Source organism: Camelus dromedarius, chromosome 9, assembly GCF_036321535.1.
Source record: "Camelus dromedarius isolate mCamDro1 chromosome 9, mCamDro1.pat, whole genome shotgun sequence".
NCBI lineage: Eukaryota > Metazoa > Chordata > Mammalia > Artiodactyla > Camelidae > Camelus > Camelus dromedarius.
In genome coordinates, this window is record NC_087444.1 from 64,353,866 (window position 1) to 64,369,803 (window position 15,938).

The window sequence follows — 15,938 nt, forward strand, 5'->3', positions numbered from 1 at the left end:
GGGAGACCCTCCTGGAGCACATAAGAGAACACTGCCTCTTACATATGGACCCCTTCCGTTCTGGGTGTGAAGCCGTGGCTAATTTTCCTGAGTCCTGAGCCCATCAGCACACCTAGCCTAAGGATGAGTATAGATACGTCATATTTGTGAAACCATAGTCAATTCTATGTAATAACTAAAAAAAAAGGAATTAAAGGGAAACTTGCATCTAAGATCGAAGTGCAGTGCATTTATCAATGCAGCTCTTCACTGCAGTCATGGGGGCTAGCCCTGTCCACTGCTGTGTGCTAAAATGTAGGGCTTTTCTCTGTTGGGGCTTGTCTCAGTCCTGTTGCCTCTGTCCTGGCACCAGAGTTTGCTCCCATCTCTCTTTCTCTTTCTGGCTCCCAGGTCTCGATCAGTGGAGCAATGTGTACTTCTGCCTGGAATCCCTCAGTGGATTCCCGTGGGCTGGATTGTGGGTACGCCCCAAAACATCCTTGTCAGGTCGGTGTGGGAATTGCACAGTGCGAAGTCCCTGGAGAAATACATGGCAAGAGGGCACCTTCCTTTCCTGCCAGGGTTCCTTGTTGTCTGCGTAGAGTGGATGCTGCCTCTGAAGGATCAGCTGGGGTATCGCACTCCCTTCCTCCTGCTGCCTTCACTGGGCCTCCTCTGCATGAATCCCTATCCTTCCTGATCAGGCAGATGGACATGGGTCGCTATGATAGTTTGTCTTCCCACTAAAGGAGACCCAGACACAGGGACTTGGGGGCAGGCAGTTTATTTGGGAGGTGATCTCAGGTGCTCAAGTAAGGAACTAAGGAAAGTGAAACAGGCAAGTGGGAAAAGCTGGGTGAGGTGGGCAGCCGGGACTCAAGGCCACTGAGCACGTTTCAGAGATTGTGTAGAACCTCACCTCAAAATAGACTGGCCAGGAGTCAAGGAGGCTGTAGTGTTTGAGGGTTTCCCCCACAGTTCCGGAGTGAGCCTGACAACGGTTCAGCAGGCTCCCTGGTGCTGGAGAAAGCCACCACGCAGGGAACAGATGCAAGTGTGTGAGGAGCGGAGACGTCTGCTGGTGGGGGATCATCCACACAGTTGTGGGTGAATTCAGGTCAAGGTAGGTGGAAACAGGGTCTATGCCTCTATGATCTCAGAGGCAAATGTGTGTATGAGTCAGAGATCAAAAGCCACAGGTTTTTGACGTTTAGCTTCTGAACTATTTGAGGTTTGAATGTTAGACGGAAAAAGATTTGGGAGAACACCTGATTCTGACTTTTCCCTGAACCCCAGATTAGATAACGATTCTGTAGGTTGGAGGAGGGCAGTGAGAGGGGAGGGAGCACGGGGACAGTATCGAAGGGTCTCCCCAGCAGCCCCTACGGAGTTCTGTGGGAGCTGAGCAACAGCCCAGATACGGATTGTGTCCCGGTGAGGACAGAGTGCCCCGCATTTGTCCCCGCCTTGTCTTTGGATGGGTCACCGTCACACCTGTACACTCACTGCAGAGCAGGGTGAGTCTTTACCCAAGACAGGATAAGACCCACCCAACTCATCTGGAGTGGCAACTCTGCTTTCAGGAGCCCTGGGGTGTTTACAACTGTAGGACACGGGAGTGGTGGAATGCAAATCCTCTGCCCCACGCCCTGCTCATACCCCCTAAACTCCACTTAGTGCCCTCAGAGGCAGCGCTCCATTTTAGAAGAGCCCTCAGCCAGACCCTGAGGAAGGCGGAGTTGGGGGGCATAGACAAAGAGCCAGGTCTCACTCTGGGCAAGGTGGCCATCCCCTGCCACCCCCAGAGAGAAACAGCGGCCCTGGCTCACCTCTGGGGACCTCCCCTAACCTCCTCACTGTGAAGATCGTAGAGATCCCCGCCCCCCTCCACCGTGCAGAGCCCTGTGGTGTGCACCCAGCAGACCCTTCTCGGGGGGAGCTCCGGTTGTGATGAAGCTATGAGAGAGGTGGTGGGGGTCAGGCCAAGAGGAATCAGACAGGGCGACAGAGGGGCCTGAGAAGGTCCAGAATCACGGTCATGGAGCAGAGCTGCAGGTGGCCTTGGAAGCTCTCTGCCCCTGGATGTCCCCTCTGAGCATTAGACCCAACTTACAGTGTATTTACGTGGACGCAGCTGAATCCACAACTGGGTGGTTGGCGTTAGGATAAAGTGAGGCGCCAGAAGTGACCAGATTCAGCATTGGTACCTTGACCCTTTGTTCCTTCTCTCCTGTCAGGCCCTTAGGACAGGGGCCCCTTCTCACCCATGATTTCACTTTGGCCTCACCACAGCCTTGGAGATTGGAAGTATTTCCATTTTGTAAGTGGGAACCAGAGGCCCAAAGAAGGCCTCTGAGATGTGCGGGGTCCTCCGGTGTGTTGGCCGAACTTGTCTCCCCAGCTGTGGATGGGGCGGGGCGGGGGGGGGGTTAGAGATTCTGCTGCCCGGGAGCTGTGTCATCTTTGCTAGAACTTAACCTCTCTGAGCCTTAGTTTCTTCATTTGTAAGACTGGAATGGTTACCTTTGGCTCTCAAGGTTGCCAGGAGGCTAAAATTTAGTCGCTCATGCACATGGCCTGTGAGTCCTGGTCACAGAAGTGACCAAGCACTCTGATTGTTCTCATTGTCCCCACCCACCCCCACCTATGGAATCTGTAGGGTCATAACAGCTGACAGCATTCAAATCCAGCTGCAGTTGGAAGGCACACTGCTGGTCTCCAGTGTAGGCACATCCCTCCTCCCCTGCCACCCCGAAGCCCTCTCCTGTGAGCTGCAAGGCTTTTATTTCTGGAATCCTGTAATCAGACACCTGGACACGGACACCTGGACGTGGCAGCTTGTGAGACTACTTAGTGATCAGGCCGTGGCTTCCTTGGGGTCTCTGGCAAGGCCGGCTCCATTAACACAAAGGATCTGTGTATATTTTATCCTGTAAACAGAAGGTCAGGGAACATGGTGAGGCCTCAGGGGTATAAGAGACATCGAGCTGCTCTGAATGCTCGCTGGGCACTTCCTGTGGAGGGGCCCGCAGGCTTATTTGGAGGCTGGCCTCTGGATCTGAGCAGGTCAAGGTGGATTCCTCCCAGTGAAAATTCCACCAATGGAACAGAGAGAAAAGGGGTCTCCCTGGTGGGGTTTGGGCAGTCTAGGACAGAACAGGGAGAGGCTGCTGAAGTCGACCTGGCAGGGCTCCAGAGTGGGCACCTGGGAGCTGACCTCAGTCTGTCTCCTCCATCTGCCCCTTGGACACTTGGCCCTGAAACAGCAGCTTGTTCCTACCACCTCCTGGGGCAGCAGAGAGCAGATTCACTCTGATCCTCCACTCTGGGCATCCCAGGCCTGGGGAGAGCAGGAGGGCACTTGTGGAAGACACAGAATGGCCCTTTGAAGTCCAGGGAATAAGGACAAATGTAGTTTTTAGATGGAATAGAGTAAGGGACATGTGGCTTTAAGGTAAAGGAACTGATGTTTGGAGAAGGGAAGTACCCAGTGCCAGTGGTTTACAGAAGATCCAGGTTCATGTGCTGGAGAGGCTGGAGTCAGGGAGGCCAGAGCTATGGGCCGAACACCAAGGCCAGGTGGTGCCACAGAGACAGGAGGGCCTGGAGGGTCCCAGGCCTGTGGCCCAGCAGAGCTGAGCAGTCAGGGCCAGCTCAGGAGCTCGCGGACTAGACTGAATTCTCCCGATTTTTTCCTGCATTGTGGGTGTGTGCCCCACCCTCTCTACCCCCTCATTCATGAGGTTCTTTCTCCTCCCAGATTCCCAGGGAAAGGCCACAGTGGAGAGGAAAATGAGTTCCCGCACCTCCCACTGCCCTGAGCAGACCCACCCAGGCAGGCACCAGAGGCACAGATACACACAGCCGGACCCACCAGAGCGCTGAGAGCATTCTGCTTATCCTCCAGTGTCAGCTTCCCATCAACGCAGCTCTTCAGCTTCCTAGCATTGGCCTCTATCAAACTGTTCGAGTTGTACTGTCTCACTATTGCAATATATTCTTCAGGGGTTCCAACCAGGAACCTGTTAACATCGTCCTTCATGACTGGGCATATGTCACAATCTGAAACACAAAGATAAAGTGACACTCATTGAAAGAAACAACACATTCTTCCCTTTTGCTCTCCCAACATGCTCGTGCTGCCCTGGGAAGGTGCCAGAATCATTGGGGAACCCATGTCCCTGTCACCCACTTCCGCCTAAGATCAGGAGCAAGGCAGCCCCGAGCAGCAGGAGAGCTCCAGCCGGCTTCATGGTGCAGGTGCCAGGTGTTCCCTCCCCACCTGGGGCCCTTTTATAACTGCCTTTGGCTCCACAGTGGGGGCCGGGGGGCGGGGTGGGGGGCTGTGTCTGATGCTTCCTTTTCCTGGAGGTACTGCCAGGCCTCTCCCAGGCCAGAGCTTGCAGTTGCCTGGGGCTGCGCAGGGAGGAGCTGTCTGTGTTGGCGAGATGCTAAGTCCTTGAGCCAACAAGGGCACCGGCTCAGCCTCCCTTCCCATCCTGAGGGCTCCATGCGAGGGTCAGGTGACACGGGAGGCTCAGCAACGTAAATTTCCCAGGTTGACTGAAACAAGGGACAAAAGACTCCCAAAAGAGGCCTCCTGAGTGATGGCCGGTGCCAGCCTGTCACAACTGGCTGCGACTTTGAAGACAATCTGGTCTCGACTTCATGGAGTTCGCAGGAAAGTCAGTGCTTAGCCAATGGTCTCACAGCTAGTAAGTGCCGAGGGAAGGGCAGCGCTCAAGCCCTGAAACCCTGGCCAGACTCTCCTGCAGCTCCCGCCCTGCCCCGCTTTCATCACTTTGTTCTTGATCTGCTCAGCGGCCTCCCTTGAGCCACCCCCTAAATCTGTTTCTGGAGCCCTGAATCCCCCTGCCTGCTGGCCCAGAAGTTCTAGTTGTCTGTTGTCCAAGTCCTGACACCTGGTTACTTTGACAGCACACACAATATTTTCCCCAGCCTGCTTCTTCTCCTGAGTGCCTCTGTCCTGTTCGCACCATCCCCCGTCCAGAGCTCCAGCCTAAAGAAAAGCCAAGCCCCTTCTAATCCCAGAACTTCTGGTAGATTTGCACAACCAGCCCCCCACCCCTGCTGCTTCTTTGAATTTATCCCTACCGTTCTCTCCTCCCTCACTGGCCTCCTTTCTGCCTCTTGACCAGGCCAAGTATGTGCCTGCAGCAGGGCCTTTGCACGTGCCGCCCTCCCTGCCTGCAGTGCGCTTCCTCCAAGTGGCTGCATGATTCCTCGCCTAATTCCTCAAGTCTCTTCATATATCACCTGTCAGAGAGATCTCCCCATACTCGACCCCTTATGTTAAAGGGCGCTGCCTCCCTCCTTCCCCCCACGGCCCTCTCTTCTCCTCCAGCTTCACCTTCCTCCACAGCAGGGGGCGGATTGCCTTTCACTCCCTCTTAGATGTGTAATGAGCTCCACATGAGCAAGAACTTTGCTGTGTGCACTGCCGCCTCCAGAGGGCTAGGACAGGGGCCAACACACAGTAGGTGCTCCACCAGCGTTTGTTAGATGAATGGAAGGAATATCCCATTTTTCTGAAGTCGATCAACAAGACCATCTGTACTTCTGCGTGCTATACATATGCTTATGAATATTGCCTGGGATTAAACAAACAAGGTAAAGTTTAAAAATATTTAGATAAGTCAGAATGAAGTAGCTTTTGCTGGAGACACCTGACTGACCTTTTCTCTGAGCCATCTGTGGGAGAAGAAGGTTGGCTGCAGCCCCGAGCTGAAGTTGGGACACAGGTTTGTGATGACAATCAGAAGCGTATGCCAAATAAGATTCACATCCGGTAACTGCTCTTGGCAAAGTGGCCCCAGGTACTGAGCTCCAGCTGTCAGCTGGCCTCTGCGGAGCCTCTCCTTGCCATGGCTACTGATGCCTGGGGGCTGTACCTCTGAAGGTCACCGCATGAGGGGTCCAGGTGAATGCAGGTGTGCCTCAGAGGTTCTGGGCAGGAAAGTGAACGCCATATGCCCCAGGAGGGACATGCTTGCTCTTTGTCTACCTGGGACAGAATTTCAATGTGGTGGGTCCCCTGGGCATAGGTCACATGCCTGCTGTTCTTCACAAGACACCCCTCACCCCTCCAAGTTCTGTGAGATGACAAAGCCAGGGCTTGGAGCGCTGAGATAACACAGGTTGCTGATATCCAGCCCAGTGCCCTGCCGAGGGTGCCACAAGACCATCTGAGACATCCCCATGGGGTGGGCACACGTGGTTAGGTCGGGGGGAGGTGCTGGATGAGGTCACTCAGCAGCTGCAATGGAATCAGCCCTTTCCTAAGGCAAGTTCTTTTCTTTAAATCAAACTTTATTTGGGGAGAATTTTAGATTTACAGAAACGTTGCAAAGATTTGCCAAAACCAAGAAACTGGCATTAGTACCTTCCTATTAACTGTACTCCAGACTTGGTTTGGATTTTACCAGTTTGTCGATTAACGTCCTCTTTGTGCTCCAGGATCCAACCCGCAGCCTAGACACACTGCATTCATTGTCATGTCTCCCCAGTCTCCTTCGGTCTGTGACAGTTCTTCATTTTTTCTTTGTCATGCTCTTGGCAGTCTTGAGGAGGACTGGCCAGGTATTGCAGAATGTCCCCAAGCTGAGTTTGCTGTTGTTCTCATAAATTAGACTAGGACTCAGACTTTGGGTTGGGGGGGACACGCCAGAGGTGAAGAGTCACCTCCCATCAGGGTATACATGACAACGGTATGTCTTACCGCTGGTTCTATTAACCTCGATTAATTGATTTGTGTGTCTACCAAGTTTCTGCACTGTTTTCCCCTCTCCCTACTTTTTGGAAATGAGTAACTTAGTCTAGCCCATTCTCAAGGAGGGCAGGGCAGTAAGCTCCACCTCCTGGAGGGGGAGTGTCTACATATATTATTTGGGATGTTTCTGTGAGGAATATTTGTCTTTCTCCCCCATTAATTAATTCATCTATTAAATCATTTATTTATGTCTGTATGGACTCCTGCATATTATTTTATACCTTGTGTTATCACCTAATAGTATGTCATTCATTTTGTTGATCAAACTGTTTCTGATTTTGCCATTGGGAGCTTTCCTGGGCTTCCTTCTGCTAGAGTTTTATGGACTATCTCATCTACTTTGTGCCAACAGGCTGCTTTCCTGGAGGAAACGTTGAGCTTGACTCTTGAGAGAGACTTAAGCAGGTGGGGCGCCACCTCTGGCTGACCCAGCCCTCTGGTCTGTAGAACCCCAGTCCACAGTGGCCTGCAGGGCTGTGGACCTCAGTGTCCCTGACTCAGGAGACAGACCACACAAGCTACAACTGCTCACTGATGTTTCTGGTGCAGTCCAAGCATCTCTTGGGGCCAGGTTCACTGAAGCAGGAGGGTGAGACAGCCAGGAGAAGGGCCAAGGTGGGGCCGCTGTGAGTCAAGAAGGTGCCCAGGAATTGGCTCCCTTAGAGTGAGAGGGAAGCTGGTGCTAAGACCCCAAATTGCAGAATCACTAGCCCCTGAGAAAAGCACATGGATACAAGCCCTGCAACTTCCCTGGGAGGGAATCATTCAGAGCCCAAGGATGGCGTCCACGTGTCCTGGGGGCCCAGTCCAGACACTGCAGCAGTTAAGATGTTCAGGGACTTCCGTCAGGCCCTGCTCCCCATTCTTATCTCCAGGACCTAAACTTGGGCAGAAGTAAGGTTTCTGGATGATCTTCTGTCTACCTGTAGTAGTGACGCCCTGTCCTTGACCCGTCCTGTGATTTCATCTCCATGTTTGGGAAAGTATTGCCCTTGGAGCCAGGATGAGTTGGGGGAAGGAAGACCAGGAAACACAGGTGATGGCTGAGGCTGGGACAACAGAGCATTTGGCTCAGAAAAGAGTCACTGAGAAATATCAGCTCCAGTTGGCAAGGATGCTACCACATCTCCAGGAGCTCTTCTGGGTTTCTTACACTGCACACCTCAAGTGCCAGGGGGGCCCCTTGTGCCAGGTCCCTGCCCACAGGCCTTTGGAGCTCCCGGGAGGGGTGAGGGCTGGGCTCAGGGAGCTAGTAGTTTATAAAGCAGCAGAAACCCTTCCCTGAGGAGAGCATTCCAGCAGCTGCCATGATGAAGGGACCACTGTTTGTGCTGGCCTTGCTGGTGACCAGAGAGCTGGCCTTCGAGATGGGTGAGAGTAGGAAGGAGGGAGCAGGTGGCCTTCCTGGTCTGTGCCCCCCTGTCTCACTCCATCCTTCTGTAGCCATCTCCAAGCAGCTTCGATGGACAGAAGTAGGGGGTGGCAGGCAGATTAGTGTCCAGGAGCCCTGCAGAAACTCCCCGAGCCCTCAGTCTTTGAGTGGAGGGAAAGGTTCAGAGCTGGAAGGGTCATTAGTTGTGCACATATTAGCTGAAAGGAAGAAGCAGGCGGGCTGGTACACCTGGGTCCTCACGCTCCTCCCTCCTGCTGGGAGTGCCTCATAGAGAATGTTTTCTGTCTGGTTTGTAAGCAGTCCTGGGAGAGGGAGGGTCTCTGTGGAAGGTGAGTCTGGAGGCACTGGATATATGTGAGTTACTATCAAGTGATGGGTAAACAGGGACGTCCTACTCTGCTGATTCCTTTAATGAGATGTTCTCTGTCTTTTCCTTCAGTGGAAGCTTGCCCTATTTTTTATGAAATCTTTGGCACAGTGGCCCTTGGAAGAAGGACACTGTTGGACAAGTCCCTCGATCAGGTCAATGCTACTGAACCGGAAAAAGCAGCCTTTGGGAAAATCCAGGATTGCTACAATGAGGCGGGACTTACCTCCAAGTTCTTGGATCTGCTCCTCATGGTAATTTACTGTCCCCCAACCCTTACCCTAATGACATACATGCCGCATACTGCAATATGTCACACAGTAATAGACCACACAGTCATGGGATTCATGACAGGCAAGAGCTACAAAGGATGAAGCCCATAAACCTTTGCTCCATTACAGCACATATAATATGCAACCACATTCCACCTGCACATCTAGCCTCTGCTGCTACAGAATATGTACGTGTCTTGCCAATGAGCTCACACACAATTGGAAAATAGGGGACTAGTATCAATGCAACGTGGAAAGTGTGTTGAATAACTCATGTGATTTTTTCCCTAGGTTAGAGGAGCTAGCGCTGCGGTAGAATTTTAATCTTTGGCAGGAAAGAAAGAATTCAGCTCCTGCACATATAAGAGTCCTGTCTGTTCCGTTTTAGGAATATTGAAAATGAGCCCCTGCCTTTAGACTCTCTTCCCAGGAAGGGACACCCTGGCTTTGTAAGGTTCTGGCTCGTGGCCAGCTTCAGTTCCTCCTGTGCCCACTTTGATGGCTAGTCCTCTGGCTCAGAGCCCCATTGCACCTACACTGTCTCAGTGCCTACAAGCCAGAACTTCCACTCTGTTGTTTTAGTGCCCGAGGACCCTGGGCAGTTTCTGGCTACAAGCATCTGCTCAACCAGGACTAGCCAATGTATCTCCTGATGAACTATCTTTTTAAAAATTGTTCGTGTCACACAGTGTTTTATATTTTGCATAGTCTGTTTCTTACCTTATTTTCCCCAAAGTGCTGATTCTGCAAAATGAGAGGTTTTCCAAGAAGCAGAATTTCTTGCAGTAATATGAGCACACAGGGCACACAAGACTGTTTATAACAATGCATGTGCATTCCGTACACCCAATACACCTGTCAGAAGGGGCTCAGGGACAGGAGAAACCCAGACTCTGCCCTTCACCATGCCCTCCAGAACCTTCCATCTCCTCCCCTCCCTGGCACGGCTGGTTATTTAGCTCTCTCCTGACAACTGAGCATGGGCGATTAGGGAGCCGTGCTCCTTCCAGCCGGCCTGATGGCAGCCCCCTGTTCAGGGGTGGGCCTGTGGGCCGGAGGGTCTTACTGGGGATGGAGCTGAATCACTGAGGATGAGCAGTGAGGTGATCCCGGGGAGACAGGAGAGCCGTGCTGTGGGCTCAGGTCCTGTCCCTCCTCATCCTGCTCCCTCCCAGGGTTCCATCACCTTCAGCAGTGACTGCACCACCTATGCAGGGGAAGACTTGAAGGAGGTTTTTCAAGGAAACATTTCCCAAGTGATCCCTTTCAGGAGATAATCTTTGCCAGTGAGGCCTGGTCTGCACTCGATTTTCCCGCCCTTTTCTCCTTCTCAACTGAAGCTGGAATCCGGACACCTGTCCCCACCTGATGTGGTCTCTATCAGGCTGACTCTAATAAAATACCTGCAGCTTTGCCCAGTTGCCTCGTGTCTGTGTGCTGTGCGGGGAGCATGTGAGGCTGCAGGAGGCCTTGGGAGATGGTGAGGAGCTGTGACACGCGTGGTCATTGAGAGCATGTGGACCGGAGTCAGGCGGAACAAGGGTAAATCTAGGCCCTGTCCCTGACAAGTTGCAAGACCACTGGCAAGTCTTTTATCGTTCTCAGCCTGTTCTCTCATCAGTAAAACCGGGACTGTGTGTGAGGATTAAGTTAAGTAACCAAAATTTAACCCCTGACTTCACCAGCCTGGAAGGCTCGAAGTGTTGTCCCGGCCACAGTAGCATATGTCTGACTCTGGCTTTAACCAGAGCCTCTGGTCCTTTACATGTCACTCTCGTAATTGAAAGGTGACTCAGGAGATGACGAGTGGGCTTATCACACGTCCTTTCTTTTTCCCAGTGGCATTCGCCATGTTCTTCTTCTTAGACGGATGCCTTCTGAGGAGGCCGACCTTTCTTCAGGGACACTGAGTACCTCTGCTGTGTTTATGTTCTACCACTGGGACCAGGACCCCCACACAGTGTTGGCCCAGGAGGAAGGGAGAAAGGGAGCAGATGGAAGAAGCTAACCCAGAGGGAATGTATTGCCATGGAAAGAGTTCAGGCTCTGAAGTCTTACTTGCAGGATGTACCACACAGGACAAGTGTCGCAAACACTCTGAGCCCACTTCCAAAAGCATCACACGGGTAACTGCATTGCTAGTAGGAGTCTTGTGAAGGTACCGGGTGGGGGACTAGGTTTTACGTCTGTTTCCTAGAGAGTAGAGCAGTGTCAGGTTACTGTGAGTATGACCCACAGAAATTGTGGCATAACTGGTATAACCTCTTTACCTTTTGGGCCAGGCGGGCATAATAAGGTCACATACAGGGAGGTGAACTTGGGACTTGGGGCTAAATGGCCGGGGCCCTAAGTCCCGGCTCTTCTTTGACCTGCCAGCTGAACTTAAGCTCTTTAATTCACCTGTTTGCTCATTCTACACTTGATTTTACATCTACCAAGTGCTGGACACTCTGCTAGACTTAGTATTAAGTGTTCAGGTCATACTAAAAAGGTCTGAAATTTTATTGAAAGGTACAAAATAAAATTTGAACTGATAAAGAGCTAAATCATTCCCTTGTATGAACTGACCTTGTAGAAACATCAGCTATTCCCAAACCCATTGAAATTAACCCTTGTCCTAATGAAGACTGACTCAAAGTCTGCCCACCCCAAAGAAATGCCTGAAATCAACCAAGAAAGTTTAGAAACACAGGAACTGTGAGGCAGCTCTTTCTCACCAGGTATTGCAGCACAGGTGTAGGTCTACAGCTAATAAACAGTATCGTTTTAGTGGAAGACTAGAGAGACCGTCATCGTCACAGAAAAGAAAACACGTAGGTTTTGGAAGATGTTTAAGATATAATAATCACAGCTCATTGAATCATGAAGAAAGAATGGATTATTTTTTGAAATGGCACTGAGAAGAACGGCCAAACATTAAAAAACAATTGGGATGGACCTGCCAAGACTTTTCCTATGGAATAATGTAGATTAATGAGTTAATTGCTGTAGTTCCAATGGTTATTCATTTGTCACAACTGATCTCTTTGTCTCTATGTTTCTCGGTCTCTCTCTTTCAGTTTGACTTTCGCGATATCACAGTCTATTGTTTTCTTTCCTGTCTTACTGGAGAATAACTTCTCGGCTTCTTATGGTTCTTTGTGTCCTATACCAGGGGTCATTTTCTTTGCATCTCTTTTCTTTTTATATATGCACTTTCTTAGTGATATCATCTAGCTTCAACTTTATCTACAACCTTTGAATTTATATCTCCAGCCCCAGTACTAAAACATTGCAAAACACAGAATAGACCCTCACGAAATATTTGTTAAATTTATTAAATTAATATTTTTTTTCAAAAGTTCTAAAATTTTCATGAGGGACAGATATACACAGAATTTAAATAAATGAAAATACCATGAAAGGGAAATTTCACTAGAACAAAAATGTCATTTCCCCCTAAAAATAGAAGTCAGTTTAATGTAAACTTAATTTAAATTAACAGGATTTTTTTTGAAGAAAAAATGAACTTTTTCTTATAAAATTGATCTTTTCTTATCATATGACCCAGAAGTCCTTCTCCTAGGTTTACACTCAAAAGAAATGACAAGTTATCCTCACATAAAAACCTGCCTGCCAGTGTTTATAGCAGCTTTATTCAGATTTCAGTTTATCAAAACTGGAAAAAACCTAAGTGTCCTTCAATTAGTGAATAGATCAACCAGACATGTCACATTCCTACAATTGAAAGCTACTCAGCAATAAAAAGGAACAAACTATTGGCACATGAAACAACATGAAAGAATCTGAGAAATATTATAATGAGTAAAGAAGCTGGACTCAAAAGATTACAATTATATGGTTTATTTGTATGCCATTTGTGTTGTATTTGGAAAATAAGCAAGAATAGCTGTGAAAGAAATTTATACCCTAAACCAGCCACATAGCATAGTCACTGAACTCCCAGTTCTCTGATAGATACTGATAAAGGTCTGACACACATTCCTAAGTTGTTTTTACAGGAGGCAAATCCCCACCAAACGAAAACTGCTGACTGTAAGCAGGCAGACCCCCAGACCAGTTGAAACCAGAAGATGGGTGATGCTCAAAACTTCATCCTGATGCCAACCATTCTGAGAATTGTGCAGGTGCTGTTCACCACCCTGCAGTCCCCTCCCTCACACTGCCTTTAAAAATTTTGTCCCCTAACTGCACCTTGGGGATGGTCGTAGGACATTAGTCCACCATCTTCCCAGGTTGCTGGCCTCCTGGATAAAGCTGCTTTTCCCTTTTCACCAACACTCGTTTCTCAGGTATTGGACTTTCCAGCAGCAAGTAGCTGAACTTGGGTTCATTACCGGCTTCCTCTGGTTACACTCATGGGGTGAGCACAATCACTGACTACAAAGACAGGCGTGCTTGCTGTGGGAACTGCAGGAGGGCTCCATACTCAGCTCACCCGACATCCGTCTCTCATCTTCCCCAATATGACCCCGTTTGGAGTTTTTTCTCTCTTGTCATTGCGCGAACATACTGTAGTCTACAAAATTGACTTCAGCCCACATGCATTTGAAGAGAATAAGATAATACTTATTAGCTTCCAGGTAACAGGTGGATACAGTGCGTATCGAACTAAAAAGGTTTCACGTGTTTATAAATTTTTTAGCTGTGTGAAGCATCTGAATAAAATGTCTCTAAGTATTTCTGTAATCCGTTGCAGGCTACACGCCACGGAAATCTTCGTGGGCCCCTTTAAAAGGAGCGAGACCCCATCTCTTCATGGGAACTTCTAGGCACTGCTTCTGAGCCCCTCTCCTGGGGAACCTTGGCCGGTGCCCGGATTGCTCGAGAGGGCGCGCCTTGTTAAGGTACGTGGCCCAGCGGGAACTACATTGCCCATGTGCCTCTGCGCAGCGCGTCTGCGGCGCTGGGCCAATAAAGGCCGAGGAGAAAGCCGCCCTCGTACTTTGCGGAACCTGTCAAGGCGGGACTTCCGGCGTCCTCCCTGCGGCGGTCATTTCGGTGATGGTTGAATCGGTTTGTTTGATCCTGTTCTGAACGGTTGGTCTGGCCCGAGGAAAGGTAAGCGGGAAGGGGCGCGAGGAGACGTTTTCCACAGCGCATAAAGGCGGGTCGGTGGCTCGGAGAGGGCGCTGCCCCGGGTGACTGCGCGAGGCGGGTAGGCCGAGGTAGGGGTTTGTCTGAACCCACGGCACCCGGCTTGGTCGCCAGCGTTTCTGGGCCTCGCTCCGCCACTGGTTCTCGGGCGGTCCTGCTGTGGGACCCAGAGCAGGTTGATGCTATATGTCTTAGGCCCTCACTTGCCCAGACCCCCACCTCCGAATCCTGAAGCCTGTGTGTAGACTGGGATGGAGCTGTGAGTCACATTTAGGAGGGGGAGCCTTCAGGTCATGGTGACAATGTTGTAAGGGGGCAAGGAAGAGGAGGGCCAGGTCGGAGGACTAGGCCTCTCTCTCCCTGTCTCTTTTTTTTCTTGGGAGCAAAGAAAAGAGCAGCTTTGCTTTGCCCGGCAAAGGGAGTCACAGCAGGCTAATACCTTAAAGACTGTGAGCCCATCTTCGGGTTGGGGTCTTAAGGTTTTATAGAAAAACTGGATGCTGGGCCTCTCTCTTGAGCACCTGACTGGGGTTAGTGAGCATCACACAGGCAGATGAGGGAAGGTAGTGGCTGGGGGAAGGGAGGAGGTGGGTCTGGTAGGAGACTAAGGCTTCCAAGGGAGGGGTGCACATAAGATGGATGTGGAAGCAGAGCAGTGATGGAGGTGAGAGGCCAATGTTTAGGTTGGCAGAGAAGCTCAGAGCAAATGGGCCAGCTGGGAGAGTAGCTGGGCCCAGTGCTAGGTGTTGAATGAGTCTTGGGTGGAAAGAGGAAGGCCAAGACTGGTGATGGGACAGCATGGGCAACACAGCAGTAAAGTGGGCTTTAATATGTGACACCTGCATGTGATTCTGGTGGCTGAGGCTGAAGCAAGGAAGGAGCATGGTGGAGAGGCCTTTGAAGCAAGAGTAGGGGCTTTCCCTGTCAGTGTGGGCCATTAGAGGTCCGGGCCAGGATGGAATCCTGATTGCATTTGCCAGGCACTCTCTGGGAAACATGTGCAGAGTGGCATGTGGAGGCCGAGGAGATGCCTTTGGTGTGGGCTGAGGTGGAGGAGGTAGCAGTGGCTGGGGCGGGGGCGTTTGGAGTCGTGGAGGAGGTGTGGCTATGGAGTGATGTGTGAACCGAAGGTCCCAGGGACCTGCTCCCAGCAGGAGAAAACTGAGCCCATGTTTATGTCTGGGAGGCATGATCTGGGAACCCCTGGGGAACTCGCTGCAAGAGAGGAGGTGGAGCCTTTCATGCCACGCCCAGTGCGTGGATGGCATTTATTTGCCCAAATGCCTGTAGTTGATGTGGGGTGGCCCAGTGATCAATAGGCAAGAGGAGAGTGCTGGCACCAGTGGCTTCTGGGCCTCGTATATCCTATCCTGGAGCTGGAGAGGTGAGTGGGCAGGGAGTGGATGTTTGGGGGATAAACCTGAGGGTCCTGGTGAGAGAGGCTGCTGAGGGACACTGCCCTCCCCATCATGGTAGGGCAGTGTAACCTTTGAGCATATGTCTGTGAACATGTCTCGGGAGGAGTGGGAAGTTCTTGATGGGACTCAGAGACTCCTGTACTGTGATGTTGGAGAATTTTGCATTTGTGGCCTCACTGGGTATGTTCTCACACTCAGCTCAGCATCTTTCCTTCCCTAGGCTCTTTTCTTCCCTGTTTCTCTACGGGCTGCTCTTTCCTTCTCGCAGCCAGACTATAGACATTTGCTTACTTCCTAGGCTTTCTTGGCATAAGTGTTGTGGGTGCCAGGCTTGGTTGAGTGTACTTCCTTATCCTCTCCCAAGCAGCCCTTTGGCATCCCTGAAGTCTTACAGGGAAGGATATGGGGGTAAGAAGTCTTGTGGTGAAACCAGTGGATCCCAAAGAAAGTCGCTTGGCAGGGCGACTCTCCAGATTCATTGCACCTCTCGGCCCCAGATTCTGCCCTCTTCCCTCCAGCTGACATCTTCTTATGCCTGACTGCCAGGAATTGCAGACACCAGCATGGTCACCACTTGTGGGGCCACTGGGCTATTCCTATAAGACAGTCATCCAAGGCTCTT

At 50.9% G+C, this 15,938-nt stretch overlaps 3 protein-coding genes across 4 annotated transcripts in view; 2 read left to right on the top strand and 1 right to left on the bottom strand.

The window, feature by feature from the left end:
* Nucleotides 1-321: 321 nt before the first annotated feature.
* Nucleotides 322-15,938, bottom strand: part of LOC105096732 (major allergen I polypeptide chain 1) — an 83,711-nt gene continuing 68,094 nt past the window's right edge. Inside the window, exons 1-3 of one of the 2 annotated variants that reach the window (XM_064489227.1) lie at nucleotides 4,172-4,234; nucleotides 3,854-4,041; nucleotides 322-2,909 (exon numbers count right to left, since the gene is read on the bottom strand). In XM_064489227.1, the coding sequence (XP_064345297.1) occupies nucleotides 2,880-2,909; nucleotides 3,854-4,041; nucleotides 4,172-4,232 (279 nt within the window). In that variant the 5' untranslated portion in view covers nucleotides 4,233-4,234 and the 3' untranslated portion in view covers nucleotides 322-2,879. Of the gene's footprint in view, nucleotides 2,910-3,853; nucleotides 4,042-4,171; nucleotides 4,235-15,938 lie in introns of those variants that run through there. The other variant, XR_010382341.1, reaches the window with a different exon arrangement.
* On the top strand, nucleotides 7,991-10,208 carry LOC105096740 (major allergen I polypeptide chain 2). The gene is made up of 3 exons (XM_010989139.3): nucleotides 7,991-8,140; nucleotides 8,602-8,783; nucleotides 9,977-10,208. The coding sequence occupies exons 1-3, from the start codon at nucleotides 8,077-8,079 to the stop codon at nucleotides 10,076-10,078; spliced, it is 348 nt and encodes a 115-aa protein (XP_010987441.1). The 5' UTR covers nucleotides 7,991-8,076; the 3' UTR covers nucleotides 10,079-10,208.
* LOC105096730 (zinc finger protein 181) overlaps nucleotides 13,608-15,938 on the top strand; it is a 79,267-nt gene continuing 76,936 nt past the window's right edge. The window contains exon 1 of the mRNA XM_031458600.2: nucleotides 13,608-13,862. The gene's annotated coding sequence lies outside the window, so the exon portion shown is untranslated. The remainder of the gene's footprint in view (nucleotides 13,863-15,938) is intronic.